Here is a 24,100-nt window from a genome sequence, read left to right on the forward strand (position 1 = left end):
TTCCAGAGGCTGAAGGTCTGAGAGGAGGTGACAGCAGGCAGGTCCCCTGAGGCCTCTCTCTTTGGCTTGGGGACGGCCACTTTCCCAAGGAATGCTCACGTGGTGAGGAGCACAGCCCCGGTGTGTGCGCATCCAGAGTTTCTGTCCATACACAGACGCAAATCCTGTTGGATTAGGATTCACCCTAATGGCTCCACGTAACATTACTCTCCTCTTCAATGGCACTGTCTCCAAAAAGGTCACATTCTGAGTTCCAGGAGGTTAAGTCTTCAAATGGCAGGGGAGGGAGGGGACAGGGCACACCTTGACCCGTAACAGCACCTGATCTAACTTTTGTACTTTATGCATTTTAAAGTGGCTTTGAATTCTTTGCTTTATTTGACTTATACACCCATTCATAAGAGCTACACGAAATATCCGCTGTCCCTATTTTACCAGGACTCAGAGTCTACCCTGTCTCGTCCAGGATTGCTTTGTACATACTGGCCAAAGCCAGGTCTTGCTCCAAATCTCATGGTTATTCTGAAGAATTCTTGCACTACTTTCAGCTCCTTGGATGTAGGTCAATCTGACAGTCTTCTGTATAGATCAGTTAATGTCTCTATGTGAAAAATCATGTATTCAGTAGTCCAAGTCTAAACATGTACCGTGATGGATCCGCCCACAGTATCACCTGTTTTCCTGGTGATCAGGACTTCACATCAAATTCATTCAGTTAGCAAGTGGTCAAGGACTTTAGTGTGGCCCCTGTCTGAAGGTGGGGAACAGCAGAGGACACACTTGGGTCCCTGCTTTCCAGAGGAAAACAGAAAATAGCAAAGTAAAAGCATTGGGGAAAAAATGGAATTTCAGAGATTCCCAAAACAAAGCAGGTTGCTGATCAGGAGAGCTAGGCCTTGCCTGAGTTCAGGATGTCAGGAATGGTCCTGGGAAGGAGCCAGCGGGGAGGGGCATGAGCCCAAGACCCACCTGCCAAGAGGGGAGGGGGCAGCAGGGCTCTTAACAACCTGGAAACAACATGTTTTGAAAGATTATTCTTCTTCCATGAATTCACATTGAAATGGCAGACTTCAAATAATAATTAACATAAATTCCTTAGAAATTAACAGACATAAAAAGACATCTAGAGAAAGACAGAGCTGTTCCTAGACCCCCTAGCCACCCAAGATGGGACAGAGAGTCTGAGACACACAGTGTGGTATATTTTGGGCTGGGGTATGTGCTGCTCTCTGGTAGAGCACATGCTCAGTAATGGGCAAGACCCTGGGTTCAATTCCCAGCACCAAAAAAAAAAAAAAAAAATACTATATACATAAAACACTAGCCCTAAGCTCAGTGAAGGGAACCCCCTACGTAGATCTTTCTCCAAGTTTACAATGTAAGTCATGAACATAGATTTTATTTTTTACACACACACACACACACACACACACACACACACACACACACACGGGCAAAGGCTCTCATTTACATATTTATAGTTCTCTATAGCTTAAGATTTATTTGATAGAAACAAATTACCTCCTAAGGCCTAATCCTGCAGATCAGAAATGTGTGCATAAGCAGTAAATTGAGATATAATTGTCCTGAGTAGGAGTTTTCCTTCATTAGGAGTCGAAGCACATAGCGTTCCATAAAAGACCGAAGTTTTAGCACGCCGTAAAGAAATAGCAGTCATTTAGCTTAAGTACGCCCTGCAAATGGGACGTTGGAATGCCAAGGTTTGCAGAACGTCCCACCTTTATTCGAAGTGTATATTAACTTGGAAAGTTGAAGTTAATATACATCAGTTGCGCGGCCTCTGCTGTCTCTAAGCCAACTGGCCCCAGCACTGGGGGCTCTCCACTGGGGCCCACAGCTCCTTCACATCAAGTCACCCAGGCCCAAGTAGAGCCAGTGTGGGGTCCTTCCCAGGGACTGAAACCCTCGCCCACCAGGCAGCAAGAGACAGGTAAGAAAATCACGTGTGGTCTGGAATGAAGCCAGAAAATAAGGCATCTAATGACGGGGAAGAGGTCAATTCTTCTGAGAAAAACTGGTAAAAGTACATGCAAGTGCACAGCAGACAGAAATGCTGCCAGAGAGGGTCATATTTTTTGAAATGCCCACTTAAAAAAAAAAAAAAACAAAGACAATATGTCCTTTAAGAAGCCAGAAATGAGGCACACAGAGAGCCGTGGTGTCCCTCAGCTGGCTGTGCTTGGGTGACAAACGGCCACTCATTGCCTGGCAGGCGGGGGAAGACCCCCAGCCAGCAGGGGCTCCCAGCCACTGCGCACACATTTGTTGAGTAGCGGTTGCTGGTGCAGAGAATTGTAATTTTCCAGGTCTGTGCTAAGAAGCAGAGATTAATGAGCAAGGTCAGGCATTAGCAGCAGCAGGCGGGGGACTTTCTGTATATATTATGTTCCCCAAACCCAATAAAAACCCAATTCCAGTTCCTCTATCTCCGTTTACCAGGTGGGTGCCTTCAGTGGGGTTCGTGGCTCTTTCCAGGAGAGTGATTCTCTTCATCCTAAAATAGAGGCACTCTGAATCCCACAGGCCTGGATGTGCCCCGGGCTCTGTTGTCGCGAAGCCTAATTTGGTCAGCTGGAAGACCCGGCTCGCTCCTGGCTTCCCAGGAAGCCAGGGTTCCTGGGTTGTCTCCCTCCATCATCGGGCTGTCCAGCTGCCACGGGCTGCACTCTGGTTTGTGTAAAACGCCTGCTCGACGTGCACTCAGAGGGTCGAGAGAGTGCGGGCCTGAGAGATTCCACTGGGAAGAAGGAGCCCTGGGGACATCAAACCTCCCCCACACTCGTTAAGCCCAGGAAGGTGGCAGCAAAAAGGAGGCATAAAGACCATTTTAAGATGTTTGTCTCATTCCATAGGAATGAAAATTTCGTACCCTATTTGTGTAAAATGAATCAAAATGCAGTCTGTAAAAATAAAAAAAGAATAATTTTAAAAAAGGATGTTGTTGTTGTTGTGTGTGTTTTGTGTGGGGGGGTTCTATAGGAAGGCAGACTCTGGCCCTGGCTGCTGTAACAGTACCACATGCAGGCGACACTTGAACAACAGAAGCTCACTCCCCGCACCCTGGAGGCTGGGGGTCCAGGGTCCAGGTGTGGTGAGCTCTCTCCCTGGCCTGCAGACAGCTCCTTCCTGCAACTCAGCTGGTCCTCGCTCTGCGTGTGTCTGAGTCCCAGGGTCCTCTTAGAACGGCCCCAGGGCCCCTTGAGGATCTCACCACACCGGCCTTTTTTTTTGTTTTTGTTTTTGTACCAGAGATGGAACCCAGGGCGCTGAACTACTGAGCCACATCCCCAGCCCTTGTTATGTTTTATTTAGAGACAGGGTCTCACTGAGTTGCTGAGGCTGGCTTTGAAGTTTCCGTCCTCCTGCCTCCGCCTCCCGAGCCTCCGGGATCACAGGCGCGCGCCACTGCACCCGGCCCAATGGCCGCTTTCAAGCCCCCATCTCTGCAGTCACACCTGAGGAAATGGCCTCAGCCAGCTCCTCACGCTCATGAAAACGCCTGCTTCATTCAGAGGAACACAGAGACGAGCAGTCAGGCAGGACGGGAAGCAGTGTGACCAGGGACAGCAGGAAGTCAAGCCCCGAGTCTTGACTGTGGTCCTGAGGCTCAACCTCCCTTGCAGTTGAGCAGAGACGAGCGGGAGTGGAGTCTATTTTCTTGTGAGGTGCAGGAGGAAGCCCAGATGCAGTGCTTGCTACCCTGGACGGTGGCATGCGGGCCAGCCCGCCCAGCGCCCTGTCCTTCCAGGCCCTCCCTTTGCCACAGAGACTGAGACCAGGACTAGAGCTCCACTGGCCAGGCCAGGCCAAGCAGATGCGCTGCCAGGATCCGGGAAGGCAGATGTGCCCGAGGCGGTGGCCAGACTCAGGGAGATCCCACCTCCGCAGCACCAAGTGGGTCTCTCTGGGATGCCCCACTCAGTGCCCACTGCTGGTCCCACATGCCAGGCAGCCTCAGGAGCAGCCAGACTCCTGCTGGAATCATCCAGCATGGGGCTTGGTCACCCAGGTTGCCTCCCAGAACCTCTGCAGGGCATGGATGCCCTGCGATCAAGTACCTTCTACCAAAACTCAAGAGGGTGGCTTCTGTCGCCTCTGTCACCTCCCACAGTCACACCCAGTTTACACGGGTGGGGAGGAGAATAGATAAAGAGAGGGCATGAGCCTGCTTTCAGAGATCAGATTGCCAGCTCTCCCTTAACTTGCGTAGAGAAGAACCGATAGGGTGAGCAGCACACACCAAATGCTTGCTTGCTTCCTGAGCACTGAAATTCCCCCCTGCAATGGGGAGCTAGCGCCCCGGCAGCCAGCGGAACAGTCATGATCTGCCCTCCTCGCCCTCCACCAGGGAAAAGCCACTTCGGGCTGTGGGGGGACGGAGAACAGATGAGTCACCCTCTGCAAGACGGCCAGGAGCCCAGTGCTCTGGCGGCTGCTGCAGAAGCTGCTGTGGCTAGGTCTTCCTGCTGTCTTCTTACCCCATTGTTCTTAGTTACAAAACCTCTGACTTGAGTTTAAGCACATGTTTACCCAAGGAAATTTCCCATCTTCCTTACTATTGTGTGTGGTCATACAATTAAGTTTTGGCCAATATGATGTGGTCATAAAAAAAAATCTGTATATCCTTAAAAAGAAGTTAAAAGACACAGATTGCCCTTTCTTAACTTTGTCCCTAACTGCTTTCTGCTGGCTGAAATGTGGGAGCCAAGGCTGGTGCTCAAGGAGCCATATTGGACCCATAAAGTCGGAAGTCTTATGCAGGGAAGGACAAAACCAAAATATAGATAGTTGATGCTCCTTGAAACTATACTGATGAACCCCGACCACCTACCTCCAGCCTTCTTTGGATGAGAGAGAAATAAACTCCCCAATTTCCTAAGCTGCTGTTATTTGGGGTCTTCAACTTCTTGTAGACAGACTTCATCCACTTACACATATAATCAGTGCAGGATACATCTGAAACATTTCATCTCAAGCCGATAACAGAAATTCTAGTGTGTCTCATGGTGCATTTTCCCCCCTTGACTACACACTTTTTCCTGCTATGTACATCTTTCTAATCTCTGTGGTCATTTCTTCATGGCATTGATTTTTAAGAGGAAATATAATCAATTGACAAATATATGAAAAAATGTTCAACATCTTTAGTAATTAGAGAAATGCAAATCAAAACTACTCTAAGATTTCATCCCAGCCCAGTCAGAATGACAAGAACACAAACAACAATAAATGTTGGCGAGGATGTGAGGAAGAGGTACACTCATACATTGCTGGTGGGAATGTAAATTGATGCAGGCATTATGGAAAATAGGATGCAGATTCCCCAGAAAACTTGGAATGGAACCACCATTTGGCCCAGCTATCCCACTCCTCCATTTATATCCAAAGGACTTAAACTACTACAGAGATGCAGCCACATCAAGGTTTATACCAGCTCAATTCACAATAGCGAGGCTACGGAACCAACCTAGGTGCCCTTCAAGAGATGAATGGATAAAGAAAATGTGGTATATATACACAATGGAATATTACTCAGTCTTAAAGAAGAATGAAAAGATGGCATTTGCCAGTAAATGGGTGGAAATGGAGACGATCACGCTAAGTGAAATAAGCCAATCCCAAAGAACCAAAGGCCGAATGTTTTCTCTGATATGCGGATGCTAATTCACAATAAGGGGAGAGGGCCAGGGAAGAATAGAGTTACTTTAGATTAGGCAGAGGGCAGTGAAGGCAGGGGAGGCGGTGTGGGGGTAGGAAGGATAGTAGGGTGAATCAGACATTATTACCCTGTCTTTATATATAACCACACAAGTGCTGGGATTTGTACATCCCACATGAGGTACAACCAGAAGAAAGGGAAATTAAACTCCATCTACGTATGACGCGTCAAAGTGCATCCTACTGTCACGTATAACTAATTAGAACAAACAAAAAATAAATTTAAAAAATTGGTGCACAACACACCAAAAAAACCCCAATCTTTACAGAAATGTTTCCCTTGGGTTCAGAAGCCTGCACCCACCATGACTCCCGGGCTTCGCCACCACACCCCACCTTTTGTCCTGGGGCAGCATCAGCGTCCTGCTCCACACCCTTCCTTTCTCAGCTTTTGAAAGCGCCCCTTTCCTGGCCTCACACTCCGGAAGCCCAAGGAGTGGGTGCAGTGGCCAGGGCTGCTCTGTGTCTGGGGTGCCGCCCACACCCTGCCGCTCCGGGCCCCTTTCACTCTTCCTTCCACCGCTCGCTCTCAGATCCTCGGTTTTTCCTTCTCCTCGGGACCTGCCTTCACCAGGCTGCCGCAGTCTTGGAGGGACTCGCTGCCCGCCCACACTCGCTGTGGCCCTGGCTCCCGACTTCCCAGTGCCAGTTTGAACGACCTTTGGAAGTGTGAAAAGTTCCCACGCTGCAGAGGATGTCCTAAAGCTCCCTAGTCTCCCATAGAGAGACGAGTCAGGTGCCATCCTAGCTTCCAGACATGGTAAGGAGCCCACACGGGGCTGAGCCCTGGGCCCCTGGGGGTCCTCACCCCCTGGCTCTGAAGGAAGTCTGGAGGGGAAAGAGCCGTCTGGCAAAGGGAAGGTGTTCCTGGACTTGGTACAGGGGACTGGAGTCTGGTCAGGGGTGACCGTCAAGCCTCCTAGGACGGAAGGCCGACAGCCTGGACGGAAAGTCAGCCCGGCTGACCAGACAGGCTCCGGCGCTGGGACTTGGGGCCTCTCCTCCTTCCTCTCTTGTCTGCAGCCGCCTGATTAGAACGCTCTCTCCAGAAAGGAACGTGCTATGCTCTTGGTGGGACTGTGAATTACAGCAACCACCAAGAGGTCACGTGGAGGCTCCTCAAAGACGAGGACGGAACCACCCCAGGACCTGCTGTGCCACCTGTGGGCGTTCTCCCTGAAGCTGAGTCATCGTTCAGGGACTCGAGTTCACAGAGCACAGTTCAGAGCAGCCAGGCTATGGCAGCAGCCTAGGCATCCATCAGTGGGTGAAAGGACAAAGAACACGTGGTGCACACGCACAGTGAGGTTTTCCTCAGCCATAAAGCAAGATGAAGTCATGGCATTTGCAAGGAAATGAATGGAACCAGAGATGATCAAGGCAAACTCAGACGGTCAAGGGTGGTATGTTGTCTCTCAAATGTGGGTGTAGGGAGGAAAAAGGAAAGAAAGGTTAGGGGGTGTTCTCATGAAAGAGAGATCAGGAGAGTACAGGAAGGGACAGGAGGTGGGAAGGAGCGCGAGTGCTGGCAAATGGCGTTGGCCAGATCACATTGCTCTGTGCACGCACTTTAGAATTCAAAACGACAAAGTCCACCGTGAGGCACGACTATGATGCACGAATAAATAAAATTTAAAAATCTCACATAAAAAAAAAAAAAAAGCCCTTTCAGGCCGTGTGCACTGTCATCCCTGCCTGACCTGGCCACGCTCCCTGGGCCCACTGCCGCTGAGCTGGCCCTACCTCTCAGGACTCCCTTCCACCCTCTCTTCACCCTGAGCCCCAACCCCCAGCCGTGACTGCTCCCCTCCTTTGCATATCATCAAAGATCACTGCACAGTCTTACTCAGATGCAAATGGAGGCTCCACTGTGTGTGGAATTTGACTGTAGATGCAAATCTCTGATGGGTCTTGAAAGGGGGTCTGCAAAGCCAGGACAGGGCCAAGTCCCTCCCACGTCCAGCAGAGCCCAGCTGAGGCAGGCACCCTGAAGACCCCACCCCAGCCGGCCACCAGCCTCAGCGTTCCATGCGGAGAAACCCGAGGAGCAGAGACCGACATCTCCGACCGCTCCTGTTTTCAGACTTGCACAGGACTGACGGGGACAGGTTCTGCACGGAGGCGTGCCTGTGTCCATGACACGCCCTTCCGTCTAAACCCAGTGTATACCGCTCGCCTGTGGCAGTGAACGCCAGGCCCCCAGGCCCGCAGCCACACCCAGGCCTTCCCCTCCTAGGTCCGAAGCCAAGACCCTGCACCTCCAAGCTTTGGTGAGATGGCTCTGCCTTAAGAGTTCATGGCCAGGTACCTGCTGATTGGTGGGAAATCTCTTTTTAGAGATGGTTCACCTGGAGCTGTGGGCCTGTTTCTACTTACCAGGAAAATGGGTTTGCACATCAGAAAAGGAGAGGAAAATACAACTAAATACCCAAGAAGGGGGAAAGCCCAGCACTCCTCTGACTAGGTAGCTGAGCCACATGCAGTACCTGTGCTCAGAAAGGTTAACTAGGAGTGCAGCTTAGGTTGCGGCATTAGTAACAAACATAACTAGCTCCAAGAAGAAACGGAGCTGTGCTTTCCCAGGTGGTGAAGACCTTCCAAAGCTCCAGGCTTCCTTTGTGCTGGTTGGGGTGACTGAGTTCCAGACTGGCCACCTCCTGGCCTGTCAAGGTCCTGCTTTTGTGGGCTCCATCAAAGCCTCCTCATCTAAAAAGTTCTAACAGAACAAAAGTAAAGCAGAACATTTTTCTTTATTTCAAGAATTCCAACCTGCGCATGGTAGCACATTCCTATAATCCTGCTTACACAGGAGGCTGAGGCAGAAGGATCACAAGTTCAAGGTCAGATTCAAAAATTCAACATTAAATAAAATAAAAGGGTTGAGTATGTAGCTGGCGGGTAGAGTGCTTGGCCACCACACGTGAGACTCTGGGTTCCATTCACAACACCAGAGGAAAGAAAAAGAGAATTCAAAAGACAGAGAGAAATTCCCACTGTCAAAATTATTCAACTTTTCAATTATTCAGTGACCAAAATGACTCAATTTTGAAATTGTTGTAAAAAGTACTATTTTCCAAAGGCCCAGCATTAAAATACCTCTTGAAATACTCTAATTATCAACAGAGGTGGAAGGAGTCTCTCTGTTTAGATCCAAGATTAAGCAGTGATAGAATATCCACTTGGGTTGCAGGAGCTCAAGGAAGCACTGGCGGCAGCTGGCAGGGAACCCAGTTAGCACGGTAGGGGAAGCGTCTGCTGTCCGCCCATCAGAGAAAGGAGGCATCTCCTGGGGCTGTCACATCTCACCCTTCACAAAGTCTGAAAACTGAAATGCAGGACGGGCAATTCTACTCCACCAGCCTGCCTGGCAGGGCGACCTAACAGGCTGTCCAGGCCAGACACTAACTGGCAAGACTGCAGAGTTCTGTTCAACTCTGGGGAGTGTGGCCAGCCTGAGACTGTGTCATCATCAACATGTCAGTCCGTGTCCTCCAGGACCTCAACTCACCCCTCCACAAACAAATCTGGCCCAGAGTTTCAAACGTGCAGCTGGACTCCTGCAGGCTGGCCACGAGTCCAGGGGCTGGATTTCTAGAAAATGCAGACCAGTGTTGTCAGGTGTGGCCAGGAACCCACCACTCCTCAGACACGTGCCCAACAATGGCGAGCCAGGCAACCCTGTCCAGACCCACGGGGGACAGAGCCACGAAGCTTCTAAGGATTCTACGTCTCTGCACCACCTCCGTCTCTGGGACAGTGGACCGTGGCCTTCTGACCTGGGCTCACTTACAGGCGGGTCACAGGCAGCAGCCTCCCTGTAAACCTGAAGCACATTCTGGAACTGACCCAGGGCAAGAAACCTGCTCTGTGTTCTGCAGCCAACGGGTTGGAAAGGCAGGGGTTTGGTTTGGTTTTGTTTTGTTTCCAGATAAAAGACTGAATTTTCCCATTTTCACCACTCTGTTGAAATAGTTATTTCCAAGAAAACAACTATGTGTTGCCATGTGTTCACAGTCGGTGACGGCCCCAGTCAGATCCCACCCCTTCTGCCTTCTCCCCCTCTCCTGCTCCGCGGATAAAGCCACCGCAGTTCTCCTTTGAACTCATGGGCCATATTCCTGTGATGTGTGCAAAACACAAAATGAAAAGAAGTCACTCTAGAGAGTGACCCAGGAAAGACAGCCAGCCTCAAATTTGCAAAGTGTCAGAATTAGAAGAGAGAGAAAGAATGCCTAAGACAACACTGTCCCACTGTGGAGACGGGGGAGCCACAGAGGTGCGGCGGGTCTCTGTGGGGGACTCAGGGCAAATGTCTGAAGCACAGAATTGCAGAGGTAGAAGTAGCTCTGGGATTCACCCTGCCCCATGCCTTCAGCAGCAAACTGAGGGTCAGAATGGTCTTCTGAACTGGCCTCAGGGTCAAGCAGGCTCAAGGTGCTACTCAGGCTGGCTAAAGAGAAAAGAGGATCCAGAGTCATCTGCTAACATGCGGGAGGACCGGTACCAGTGTTTCACAGTGAGGGCAAACCCGTGGATACACCCAGCAAGAGTCTGATGCCAAATATTTCTGGGGGTTTTGCCTTTTTTTTTTTTTTTTTTTAACTCCTATGAACGATCTTGAGCCCACAGCTCCCCAGGTGGAATGTTCAGGGCACTTCCTGTGCCAGCGGGTGCGTTATCATCAACAGAGCCTCAGTCTGGGCTGTTTCGGACGTCCCTGCCCATTTTCAGATCACACATAACAGCACCTTCTTTTGTTGTTGCTCCATGAACTGGTGGAGGGCTCACCTTGGTGAGTACACATCATCAAACTGCCAAAGATTTTATGTTTGCACCGAAACGGCAAAACTCGGAATCTCAGGGAGGCTGGGGACGAGCAGTCTTCCTCTAGGACCCTGGTGGTGGTGATGCTGGCACAGTACGGGGTGAGATCTAGCACATGCAAAGGTCCCTTGCTGCCCTGGGGTCCTGTAAGCTGGCTTCAGTTGTGGGGGGGGGGGGTGCGACTCGATTAACAGTTGCTTTCTCATCAGACCCAGCCACCCAAGAATCCTGACATCCAAGGAGACTTGGCCTTCTGATTGATGGCCAGAGCACAGCTCAAGTTCCAATTACCCTCAGGGTCTGGGATGGTAGAAGGGTAGAGAGAGAAGAATGTGCTTAGAAATACAGGAGAAGCGAATTGACCAAGCACAGAAATAGCCCCACCCTTCCAAGCCACGTCCCCAGTGACGGGAAGCGGTGTTTTCTAAACTGGTGGTGGATCTCCCACCTTCCCCTGCTCCTGGTCCCTGCGACTCTGTCCAAACAATCCCATTTCAGCTGGTCACAGGGCTACGCAGTGATGGGAAAGGGAAAAAGGCAGCGGACACAGGAAGACTGAGTCCAGGACCCACGGGAAGCCAGGAGGACTGGCGAGGAGCATCTTCCACTCAGCAGGAGAAGGAGGGGAGTAACTTTCCAGGGAACCATATTTTTTTTTAAAAAAAATCTTATTAAATTACATCTAGTGACATTCAAATTATATGCGCTCTTCTCACAAGGAGAACGAGGGAAATGAAATGAGAGAAATGGCAGAGCCATTCATGAGGGGACGGTGCGTGACCTTCCCCGGAGGAAGAGACAGTGAAAGCCCAGAAGAACAAGGTGCAGCTCCTTAGCGCTGACAATGAAGCCAACACCTTCAAACAAAGGCGGGGACGCCAACGGCTAGGCGACTGCCTTGAAAATGGGGCGACCCGCGGTGGTGGGGCAGGAAGAACTAGTCTCCTGGTGTGGGGCAAAGGAGAGGGAAGAAATTAAAAGACGTTTTTAATTAAAAAGAGACGGTCCTTGCTCACACTTTCGGCAGCTGAGCTGGCAGTCTGGTTTGAAGATTAGCTCGGGGTCCAGAGCTGAGGCGTCCTGGAGGACCTGAAGCGGGGCCTGAGCCTCCTCCGAGCTCTCTGGAAGGTGAAGCAGCCTCAGGCCTCTCTCTTCTCTGGGGTGCTGGCCAGAGGGCTCAGGCTGTCTCCACCCCACGCCAAAACCACCCCTCACCCACTCGGGCCCGGCAGCAGCCTTTCCAGCCCCCAGGGGACACCTGCAGCCACCTGCGGGCCCACCTCTGCCTGCTTTCCTGAGGACAGGACAGCTGGGCAGGTCTTCCTGGACCCCCAGGTGGGAGCAGTGGACTCAGGAAGGAGGCTTTTCTAAAAGCTGGCCGTGTGTGCACATGCGGCTTCCTGCCCCAACCACAGAGCCTCGCGGTCGGGCCCCACCCTGTCGGGTCCCTAGTCTCCCCCAAAAGTCTGGAAGCCCCTCCTGCTCTGGCCTCTCCCATCATCCTGAATCATCTTCACCTTCAGAGGCACAGCTCACGGCTCTAGGAATGTCAGCTCTGTCCCCGTCCCAAAACAGGTCTTCCTTCCTTGTAATGCACCAAGCCAGCCAAGGACACCACCCAGGAAAGAAGGGGCGGCATTGGGACACTTCTCTCTCATCGTCCTTGTTCTCTTTTCCCTCTCTTTTCCTTCCTTCCTTCCTTCCTTCCTTCCTTCCTTCCTTCCTTCCTTCCTTCCTTCCTTCCTTCCTTTCTTGACTAAAGTCAATTCAAAATTTGTGTAGTGAGATCATTCTTGCTTTGTCTTTCCTGAGAACACTTACAGTATAAAAGGCTCTTTTTTAAAAATTAGAGATCTGAAGGCTGGAAGAGGGACATGACTGAGGAAGACTGAAACCAGACCCTGGGTACAAGACGAGGTTTCATTTCTGCCTCTCTAGATTCGCTCTCCACACCTTCCCGCTCCACCTAGCCCAGCTCCGAGGCTTTGCTGGGGTCCGTCCGGTGGGTGCCCAGAGTGGTCAGAAGGCAGAGACGGAGAGCTACCTCTCTCTCTCGGGTTGCCAGATGGTGTATGGAATGTCCACTTACATTCAAATTTCAGATTTTTTTTTTTAAGTTCATAACGATTTTCCAAACATTGCATGGGATACCTTCAAGTTTTAGTTTGTTCATCTGAAATTGAAATGTGAGCAGGGATCTCGTATTTTTCTGTGCTAACCCTAGCACCCCTTTGCGTCTCTGCTAAGGTGCCATGAACACAGCTGTGCCCTGCCACAGAAGGCGTGGCCTGACAGGCCGCTCCTGCTCAGACCCTCCCTGACCCTGGTCCCTTCAGGACCTGCCACCACTGTCCTCAGATGTTGCAGGGTCCTCTGTGAGTCTTCTCAGCCCAGCACACCTTTGCAAAGAGTCCCTTTGCAGCACACTCTTCTGAGGACGCAGCTGAAGTGTGCCTCTACTTCCTCCCGGGACCTTGACTGACACATTCACCATTAAGGACATCCTGCTCACCCCTCCCCCACTGCTCTTTTAAAATATCCCACCACTAGCTCTGATTGCAGTGTGCAGCACACAGTAGGTGCTCAGGGAATATTTCATGAGTGACTAAAGAAACAAACGAGAGAAGGGAAGCCAGTCTACGCTGTGGTACAGCATCCCTTTTCTGCTGCTGAGGAACTAACTGTCTGCATCCTGAAAACATGAACCCTAAGCAGCAGAAGGGGACACCCCAGGATGCACGGGGGAAGGGATGGAGCGAGGGAGGGCGGTGGGCCAGCCAAGATCAGCAGGTAGTGTGTTCCGGGTATCTATCACTGTGGGATGAGTTGTCCCAGAATTGAGAGGCACAACACAAGAACTGGCTCTTCTGCCCCAGCTTTGTGGGCTGCGGGCTCAGGCGGTACTTCTTGCTTGGTGTCTCCCTGCAGTTGCAGTCAGAGGATCCTGGGGTGGGGGCCATCTGAAGGGCTCTTCAGTCACAGGCCTGGCACTGGGCCACTGGGCGGGGACAGCGGGTGCCGTCACGGTTGGTTGGCATCTCTGCCTGCGGCTGCTCCGTGTGACTGGCTTGGGCTTCCTCACAGCATGGAGGTTTAGGGTGGTTAGACGCCTGTATGGCGACTGGCTTCTTTCACGGGGTGGATTCCTGAGGGCGGAAGTGGAAGGTGCCGATTCCTGAGGGCTGGCCCAGAGGCTGCCATGTTTCCCTTCTGCTATGTCTTTTGGTGGAAGGAATCACAAAGCACCCAGATGCAGGAGCTCAGAGCTGCCTCTCCACGAGTCAGAGAACTGGTCCCGTCTTCAGTCCACCACCAGGTACCGCGCCAGTGAGAAACCGTGTGAAATAAAGGAATCCGGGAATTTTAGCCAAGACCATCAAAAGCAAGAAAAAATAAAAACAGCTGGGAGGTTTTATGCCCTTCATTTGGGAAATTGATGAGATTCAAATTCATTTTTTTTCTTTTACATGTAATTTATTTTATGCACGATTTATTTTCCAGTCGGAAGTTTTTATTTCTTCGGTTTCTTCTGGGAAGCCTTTTCTTCTGTGTATCCTCGTCTTCTGGTTTAGGAGCCGTCTGTCCTTCTCCATGAGGATCACCCTGCTGTGGCAGGGAGTTCCCCTGTGGGCTGACCTGACCTCGAGCTCTGAAGGACAGCTCCCTTCTCTTGGACACGCTGGATGACCTGAGAATCTGCATCCAAGCCCGCGAGTCCAGCGTCCCTCTGCATTCAAAAGCACGTGCAGCCAAAGCTCCTTTTGGGCCACTGACCCTGGACTGTCCTGGGCATACTATGACCCCATTACAGCACCACAAAGGCACCTTCTTATTCCTTAACATGATGGCTTTGAGACACTTGGTGGCTTTTGGGGTATGCATGCCTCCATGGCCTTGACAGTTTCACAGGTGTTCTTAAGTGGACCTGAACATTTGAACCTCTTGATTTGCCTGATTTTGTGGGGTTTCTGGATCAAACCATTCTCACAGACCACCTCGGACCCTCAAATGAATTAACACCAGAACATTTCCGATGATGTATTTGCTATGTTAAACCAGGATAGTAGTTTAGAAGTGCTTGAAAGAAAATGGCTTGTGAGATGAACAATACACATTTAATTACCTTTTGGAAAATCAAGTCTGTTTGCAACGCCCGTCAAAGGCTGGCATCAGGGACGGGCAACTGAGCAGTACCCAGCGGCCTTCGTCTCACGCTCTGCCTCCCACTTTCTAACAAGGGCCCTGGGCTTTCGTTTCTCACTGGGACCTACAGAGGATGCAGCTGGCTCTGCCCTTCATGGATAGTAAAAAACAAAAAGAGAGAAATGACAGACAGGACACCCGGGAATAAGCTTGTTGGAGTCTTATCCTCCAGAGCATGGCATGGGGCTGGGTGAAGTTGTCATCATTTCCACAGTCGCTCTGCTATGTGGTGACCCTCCACGCTGCTCTCCTGATGCCCCAGGGCAAGATGCCTGCCCTCCAGGTGGCAAAGCCACAGTGCCACCAGCCATCTTGCTGGGCTGGGTTTTAGCACAGGGCCCAAATAATCCACAATCATGTTCCGAATTCTTAAAAAAAAAAAAAAAAAAATGATTCAGCACTGAATATGTTCTCAGCTTGCCTAAAACTAATAAAATTTGGGCACCTCCTGGAAACAAGGGGAGTCCCATTTAGGGGAGAATAAAATATATTGGGAGCAGTATTATTTTATATGTTTTGATGGAATAGTCCAGAGAATTGACCCATGTCTTCCAAGATTAATGAGTACTGATTGGAAACTCCAACTTGCTACTGGTTAAGAATGCTGGGAGAAAGCAACTCATCAGCTGAGTGGGATTTACACTACTCAAGACAGTCTCCAGATGCTGTCCTGGAAGGTACTAGAAGGTACGCTGGAGCGGCTCAGGGCAGTGACAGCTCTAGCCTGAGAGCAAGATGCACCTTCTGCAGAAAGTCGGCCCCTCCGTTTGCTGACGCACCCGTCTCCGAGCAGCAGCAGCGTCCACACACTTTCCTGGCCTGGAGGAGCCGCCTTCCCTGTGGAGGGAGCTACAGTTCAAGATGGTTCTCGCTTCTGGAAACTGCTGGCTGTGGGTTCTCCGAGATTACAGCAGTCTTTCCTGCTTAAAGAGCAAAACGCTTCCAAGCACTGGGAAAGGTTGTCTCCATACAAATTGTTAAATTAAATGTAGAGGAGACCAGGGGTTTGAGCTCCTGCTGGGCTAGACAGGCCCAACCAGAGGGGGCCCTCCTGCTGCAGTTGTTTATCTGAGCTTCTGAGAAGCCAGGAGGGAGGGAGGGAGGAGAGCTGCCGGCCAGCCAGCATGGGCCACTGGGGAAAAAGGCCCCTCTGCTCTGCCTTTCCAGGAGAAGTCACTGGAAGGCCAATCTCCTCTCTGCTGTTTCTGCTTTTATTGGCCCTCCTGTCTGTAAAACCAGTCTCCTCTGCTTGGCTCCTCTGGACACACATTCTTTGTATACAGAGAGGTGTTGCCAGATTCTAGGATTGCAAATAAAAGCCACTGAGCTCTTTAAGTGGTTGTGATTTTCTCTTTTGATGAAATAATCAATTAACAGACTTAGACATTCCTATGATCTCTATCAGGGTGGGATTCCAAAGGGTAGAAGGACGAAACCCAGAGACAAGGACGAATCTCCACTTCCCTTAACCGGGTGTCAAGCAGGCTCGCTCCACAGACAGCGATGGCAAGCAGGTGGTTACCAAGGCTGTACTTGCTCACTGATGTTATTATAATGCTCAACCTGAAGGGTGAACAAATTTTAAGCAGACACTCTTAAAACTGAGATCGATGGTAATAAATACACTGTCAGCAGTAATCCCCTGAATAACCTTCACTCAGTTCCCTTGGCGCACAGTTCGCATCTCTAGCAGGCGCATCAGAACCCTGGAAGGGTTAGGGCCTGGCTTAATAAGCAATTGCAATCTGCTCTCTCCCCATCTGGATAAATAGCAGAAGCAACCTGTGTATCTGTCTCTTCCTTCTGGAACACAGATTCATTAGAGTGTTCACAGCCAACAGCACAAAGGGCCCTCTCTCCTGAGGCCCAGCCTCTCGCTTCAGTTCTTCTCTTTGTGTCAGCTTTGACGATGGGAAGAGGAGAGGAGAACAGAGCAGAGGCAGCCAGGTGGAGACCAGCATTGTCTAAGTTTTCTGTGAAAGGCTCCTGTGTCTGCGGCGCTCACAGCCGCGCTCCGGGTCTTGGCTCAGGTGCGGCCTCTGGGGTGCTGGTTCCACGGCAGGTAGAAGGCTTTGTGGCCCTGTTGACGCTGCACACCTAGAGACTGGAAACTGCAGGGAGCTGCCTTCCCCAGCCAGGTGCAGCCATAAACTTGGAAACAATATGTTTCTGGTTGGTGTCACTGGTCCACATTTTAAGTTGTGTTTGCTCCTTTTCAGAGGCTTGTCCCAGCAGGGTCAGTTTGCAGCTAAGCTCTCGAGATGTGTGCAGAACTGGCGTATTAGCCCCTGGGGTGGACTGGGGCTGCACTCCCTGGCTCCCAGCACCCTGACATTCCAGCCCACGGGAGCAGCAGAAGTCCTGCTGCCAGCTGCCTGCTCTTCCCTGCATCTGCCCTTAGCTCGGGCCTGATCATGTGCTGTGTTTGAGTCTGAACAGAACACGTCGCCGTGGGCGGCTCTCGCAGGGCATCGGCCCTCTGTGGCCCTTGTAGCAGCTGCATTTCTTCCTCTGACTTCTACCCCGGCTGGGTGTGCACAGGAGCCAGGTCGCCCAGGGAGCTCCTCCTGCCAAAACTGACCTCTCCTGAGCACAGTAACGCCCCTCCGCACTTCCTGTTCCCACGTCCAACATCGGCTCGCCCGGCTGCAAGTTGCCACCCACCGTCACACAGTGGGCCTGGCACAGAGCCGAGAGCAGCAGGGGAAGGATCCCAGGGAAAGCCTGCCCACGTCAACATGTGGGTCTTGGGGGCTCGTCATGCACCAAGACCACCAAACAGAGAATGTGCGGTGTCTCCTGGGTGACATGAAGTCCAAGGGCCAGGGTTGGGGCCCATGGTGCTCCGGGAATAAGTGTTGGATTCTAGGTCTTTGAAAAGCCACGCTCGGCTTAGTTGGTGGTGGTGCACGTACGTCTAAACACAGGTCTTCCTCAGTCCTGTCTCCCTCTCTACCTACTTGATAGCAGAAAAGAAAGAAAATGACTCTGTGTGAACCTGTGGGTGGGCTCCCCCAAAATCCAAAGGTGAGATGAAGCTAGCGCCCTAAGGTTTGGGGTTTATTCAACGCGGGGAAAGGTCCCGGCACAGCCACATTGGCCCTCACCCCTTGTTAGCAATCACATCATCAGTCATATCAAATCAGGAGGCATCTCACGAGCTCCGAGCACATCCTCACACCTACCAGCACCGTCTCAAGTCCAGGCCTCTCCCGGAAGAGGGGACAGCCTGTTCCAGCCCGGAGCCCCAGCCCTCTGCATGCTCACGCCGGAAGGTGCCGCAGCTGCAGCCCGCTCCCCGGCAGCTTGGGGTGATTCTCCGCTCAGCCAGGACGTGGGGATCTTCCCTGGGAGCAGCTGTGTTCCTAGCATTTCACCCCAGAGTTGGAGCCTTCGGAACAAACACAGCATGGCCCACGGTCCTGAGCAATCCCTTCCCATGTTAGAAACTCAGTTTAGCCCGGGGAAGACTCCCTGCACCCTCAGGAGGCTCAGCACCCATAAAGCCCTCCTTCCATCGCCTCGGAAATGTGTCTACCCGTGCATGTCAACAAAGAAGCCTGACTCTTGGGGTCTGCAATATCAAGATCCATGTCGAAACATCCTTTGATTGTGTCCACGCAGGTAACTTGTGAGGAATAGTCCAGATTCAGATGGCTGTGTCTGACTTATAAATGTGTTTGACTTTAACTTAGACTTCTAGATGGGCAGGGATGGGTCACTGGAGCCACCGAGTATTGTTTCACTCAAGTAGAACCAAACAGAACCCTTGGTCTGACATGCCACAGCGATGGCAGACTGCTCTGTCGGCACCGTAACGAAGGTCTCCGGGTTGCTTGGGTCCTGATAAATTTGTTTTCTAAATTTAAAAAAAAATTGTAACTCTATTATTTCTGAAAATTTTGTTTCCATACAGCAGATGATTCTGCAAACTCTAGAGCCATAAGGAAGATCAGGATCACTGGGTTGTATATTAGAGACTGAGATCTTAGAGAATGAGGAGGGTCCAGGGACCTTCCAGCTGTATGTCAGATTTCTTGTCAATAAATACTGTGACAACAGGGTTACAAGAAACCCTCTCAAGATGATTTTTAACTAAGGTAACAAAATTCCAGAAGAAACCAGGAAGGTAAATACCCTCTGAAATTTTAATGCTCCTGACCTAACGTCTTTTGTGATACAGTTCCAAGGCACCTATCACTTTACTGCTGTGTCAAGCAAAGGCCTCAATTAAATTATAGAACCTGAGGCAGCAGCATGCTGGCTGCAGGCAGCTCAGGAAGGTGGCAATGGCCGCTTTATGATTAAGCAGCTACTGTCAGAATTCCAAGGCGCTTTGGGGTTTCGTCCCACACGCTCCTGCCCCCGTGGGTCCTGCTCCTTGCACACACGGACGGCTTCATCTGTTGTTAACAGGAGACACATTCACACAACAGACTTGGTCAGAGAGCTGGGATGACGTAAAATACTTCGAATTTCACTGGTGTGTAATATTAGGTTAAGCAGAAATTCCTAAGATTTTAATTTCTTATTCTTAAATTCTCTTCATTCCAAGAATTCAAGAATAAGAAATTAAATAACTTAGATCCTTTAGAAAGATGGCCTGTGGCCCACCTCTTGAAACTTGTGCTCCATCTGTGCTGTGCCATTGCTGCTTCTGTCTTGGCTCATATTTTGTGGCAAAAGTCTCTAAAAAACAGTTACTATTATAATTACACATCATGTGCCTGTGTTATACATAAGCAGTTTTACCTGAAATTAAGGTACAGCATGGTGATAATAATTTGGATTTTCACAGTGACATTATCCTATAATTATCAAATAATCCCTAACTCCCCTTTACCACTCAGAGGCAAATATCTTTTAATATCTAGAATTATATAATGAAAAGCTTTATTCGTAGCATCTTCAATTTTTCCACTTGATTAATTTTTATACCTTCAGAAAAGACTCACTCTGTTTCCACTGGGGTGAACCAGTTTTTAGCTGAAAGAAACACCAGCTTGGGATCCGCAGAGTCCCTCCTCTGAAATGGCTGGCAGTTTCCTTTGGTGCAGAGATGGGTGCACGTCTGTGCCTGGCAAGACAGGTGGGATGCCCGGGAAAGCCAGCGCCAGGGGCACGCACATCTGCACCTGCAGCTGGCACCCTACCGCATGCCTGGTCTTCAGACTCCAGGCAGCTCAGGTGTGACCCAGGAGTTACGATGAAGCTCTGGTCCTCCACACAGGGACCAGGAGCCTGGGGTGCCTACCTCCTTCAGAGGAGCCCAGGAGGCTGAAAACATTTTTGGTCTTATGAAAATATTATTATCATGGAAGATGTCTTTTGGTCTTAAAGATACTATTTGCTTTTTAAAATCTCGTCCCCTCACAAGGGCATGGTGGGATTCCTAGGGGCTGCATATCATGAACTGTCACAACATAGTGAACACAGACGCAGACAGGACAATCCAGCAGTCCTCTATGGAGCTAGACATAACAAGATGTGCAGAAAGGTAGACTGCCACCTTGCCACTAAAGGTCCTTTCCGTTTGGAAAATACGATGACCTTTCATAAGGAAAGATTGTTACTAAGGTTAACCAGTAAACCGCTTTATTATTTTTTTAGTGAATTCATAAGTAACCTTCTTAAAGGGCCCCATTTCCATTTCTAAAATGGCAGCCACCGATGGATAAAATGGGCATAAACGAAAGTTCTGTAGGGTCGTTAGGTTTTTAAGAATGGAAAGAAGTTTTGAGAGCAAAAGGTTTGAGGATGGACAGAGCAGAGGATCTCTAAGAAGGCTTTGGGATCTAAGGTTGGAGGGTCCATGGCAATGAACTTCAGGAACAGAAGGATGTGAATGTGTGAACCAAGATGGGGGGGGGGGGGGCTGGCACCTACACGCAGCGCGCGCCCCTGTGGCGGCCGCTGGTCCTTCCTCGTTTAGGCAGGTGTGATTTTCTTCCTCACTCTTAAGCCCCCTCCTTGTTCCTCCTCTGCTTTCCGACATCCTTTCCAGTATCGCACACACACCCAATTCCCCCACAGGAGACAGAAAAAATCCTGGGCAGAAAAGAAGGCACAGCCAGGGAAGGACCCTGGTTCCTCCCTCCCCGTCCTCTGCTCTGAACAGGATAATCTCTACTTATTGAAGTGGTGACCCCTTTACCTCAGATGCTACCACACTGACCCTACCCAGAAGGACAAGGACAACGCAGAGGAATGTTCTAGCAATGAGTCTTGGTTCAGGCCCCAGTGCAGACCTGCCTCAGAGTGTTTTCAGGACCCAAGGAATTGTTATAGGTGCATTTGAGATTGGCATTTCTGCAGTTTGATTGGGGGACACCAGCACAAATTCCACCCGACCGTAGGCGAGAGCCGTTTCCCACAGAAGGAATTTGTTTTGAGTAGTTAATAACAAGTAAGAACATCCAGAAGCATGCAGTACTCCTCCGTGCTGCAGGGATCTTCCCTTACGATGTCATCTGCCACCTCAGCTGTGGAAGTTAGGGACCTGGGGTGCAGCTAGCTCCATTTCCTTCACCATCTGTGAACTTCTGGTTCCTGCCCACACCCCAGCACCCCATACCTTTCTTGGGTTTCTCAGTCCATAAAACTGTGATGCTCATTCCTACAACCGATGGCTACAGTGAACCTGGAGAGACAGGGTGCCAACGCTCCTACCGCTACTGTTACTTGTGTCTGCTGGGGAACCTGAAAGCACCAGGCGCCAACTGCCCAACCTGGAGCACCACCCAGTGCTCTGGGTGCTGGGAAGGGGCGGAGCAAGTTTCCAAACCTCCTTTCAGAAGTTGAGCACTTCACAGTTTTCGAAGCACTTATCTCATTTGATCTCATTTTATGCTCACAACAACTCGCGTGGATTCTCACCCACCCTAATGAAGAAAGCAGGGAACTATATTTGCATGGTAATTATCACGTTGCCCAAAATGGGAGCCTCTTTGGGGAGGGAGACTGTGCTTATCACGGCATTTAGCTAGCTCTGTTTTCTTTGTAAAGCCAGACCAGGGTGCTCACTGTGAATTGCTAACATCCACTATAAACTGAAGCAGGGACATAAATAGAACGCAGATTTGGATGGAAGGCATGGTTCACCCTGCTGGGACCAAGGCTGCGGAGGGGAAAGAGGAAGTGGCAGGACCACCGTGTCATCTTACCGTTTTCGCCTGATGTCTTGTCTTTTCCATTGGTCGCTCCAGCGCCTTGTCGCTAAAAACAAAAATAAAGAAGTAAACATTTTTAAGACATTATCAGAGGTACATAGGAGTATTGTCTCATCCCTCCAAACGTCTCTCCCGTTACATCCAGTTCCGTGTTACTGTGGCTCAGGTGGTCAAAACACGGTGGTCGTGAGACAGGAAAGGGCCAACCAGACTGGAGTCCCGCAAACACAGCCCCCTCCCCGTCCACTGCTCACTGAATGCGCCTCGCAGGTCACAAGGGAGGCGGGACGGGAGGCTGCTGTTGATGGAGCATGACCTCGTTGAAGATGTGAGGGGAGAGCCTTCGCTCTGGGCCAACTGCAGGACGGGAGGTGTCCCCGTCATTGCGATGGCCTTCACGCACTACACTCGCTGTCACCCATTATGCCCAAGGTCTTCTTTTTAAAATAAAATTTTCAACTAAACAACTTTGAAGCTAAAAGTCAGAGTTCCTCCCATTACTGAGCTGTTTTTTTCCTTTCATGGTTTATGGCTGTCCTGTGCATTTTCATTTTGTGAGACTGACAGAATGTAACAGATTTTATGTTTGGTTTGGAGCCTGGGGTGCAATTCCTGGGTGTGCAGGCCCGGGAGCTGAGTGGAGTTCACTGCGCACGCACGTGAGCATCAGCCCATGAGCTCATGCCTGATGCCATGTTCCCAACTATTCTAGGCTTGGAAGGAGAGGCATTTTGTTAATGCAATTTTTTTTTTTTTTTTTTTTTTTTTTTTGCCATTATTAGAAAATATACTTTGAGTTGAAAAGAATCAAAGTGATAGTAAACTTTCAGGAAGAAATGAGACAGGTTGGGAGCCTGATTGTTCCAGATCATAAAGCTAGTGAGTGCAGCCAAGACAGAACCCGGGCTTCCTTGCCCAGGGGTTAGTGTCCTGCAGGCCTTGCCATTGTGATACAGCAGTGCCTGAACAGGGTCCCAGAAAGAGAGCAGAATGTAGACCAAGGAGAAAGCTATGGGTGACTACAGGCCACCACAAGTGACCCCCACTAAGGGGTCAGAGTGCCCTCAAATTTATATCAGGGTTCAGGAACTCAGTCTAAAAGCAAACTCATAAAAAACAACCATCAGTTCCCTTTAGCATTCAATGTTGTCAGGAGAAAGTCCCAGATCATTAGTCAGCCATGATTATTGGTGCATGATCATCAGGGAAACCTTTGCCTGCAGGTCTGATTAGTGTAAATAAACGGGGTAACAGATGAAGGCTGATGCTGACAGTCAGCTGTGCTGTGCATGCTCACCGCCTTGTGCAGACAGAAACCTGGAGACGCAAAGGGAAGCCTCTCACAGGTGACCGAAATCCCTGACTCTGCATCCTGGTCAACACAAAAGTCCCCCTGGGTCTGGGGGCTCCTCCCTGTTCTGTGAGACCAGAGCCTCTCTGGCAGGGACAGGGAGGAAAGGAAACAGTTGGAAAGGTCACAGAAAGGTGGTCCCTCCTTTCTTTAATTTGCAGAGTGCTGGGCCTCCCCGTGTTTGCACAGAGGAAGGAGGCTCCAGCCTCCAGCAGAACATCCACTGCTCCTGAGAAGATCACCACACGATGCCCTGCCACGCACCCTCCACCCCCTAAGAGAACCAGGAATGCACATCGTCTCGACTTAGGCCAGATGATGTGTCTCTTACACACAGTAGGTTTGCAAAGAACAGTGTCCCTCTCTTCTTTTCCATCCTTATTTTGGGGACTCTTCTATTTCAACACAGAGCTGGTAAGTTTGTTGCACTTGATGGAAATCAAACCACTCTTGAGATGGGCCAAGTCAGTGTCCCAGCATCCTCCCAAGGTGGGAAATTACTCCAGTCCCTAAACCCTTCACTACATGACACATAGATGCTCAGGAAAAAGAACATTCTGCAGAACAAAAGGACAGTGCTTCAGAGCAGAGTGAAGTCCTATTAAGTGGGATACAGGTGCCAAGAGACGCGGGCTGGGCCCCGCGGACAGGAAACACCTTGAGCACTGGCACCTTTCAGGTGTCATGAAAACCACCTCTTTCGCGAAAGATCGCCTTTCAGAAACCAGAGGAGGGCTGACAAGAAGGGGCACAGTGAGAAAAGAAGCCACTCTTTAAGGGTTTCCAAGACAGGATTTTTGTGTCAGGTCTTCTT

General features: G+C 50.4%; 1 protein-coding gene across 1 annotated transcript in view; it reads right to left on the reverse strand.

Annotated features, from left to right (window-relative positions):
• Positions 1-24,100, reverse strand: part of PCP4 (Purkinje cell protein 4) — a 53,051-nt gene that overhangs the window by 5,831 nt on the left and 23,120 nt on the right. Inside the window, exon 2 of the mRNA XM_079155883.1 lies at positions 21,930-21,981. Coding sequence (XP_079012009.1) covers positions 21,930-21,981 — 52 coding nt within the window. The remainder of the gene's footprint in view (positions 1-21,929; positions 21,982-24,100) is intronic.

Source organism: Sciurus vulgaris (assembly GCF_902686455.1).
Source record: "Sciurus vulgaris genome assembly, chromosome: 10".
Taxonomy (NCBI): domain Eukaryota; kingdom Metazoa; phylum Chordata; class Mammalia; order Rodentia; family Sciuridae; genus Sciurus; species Sciurus vulgaris.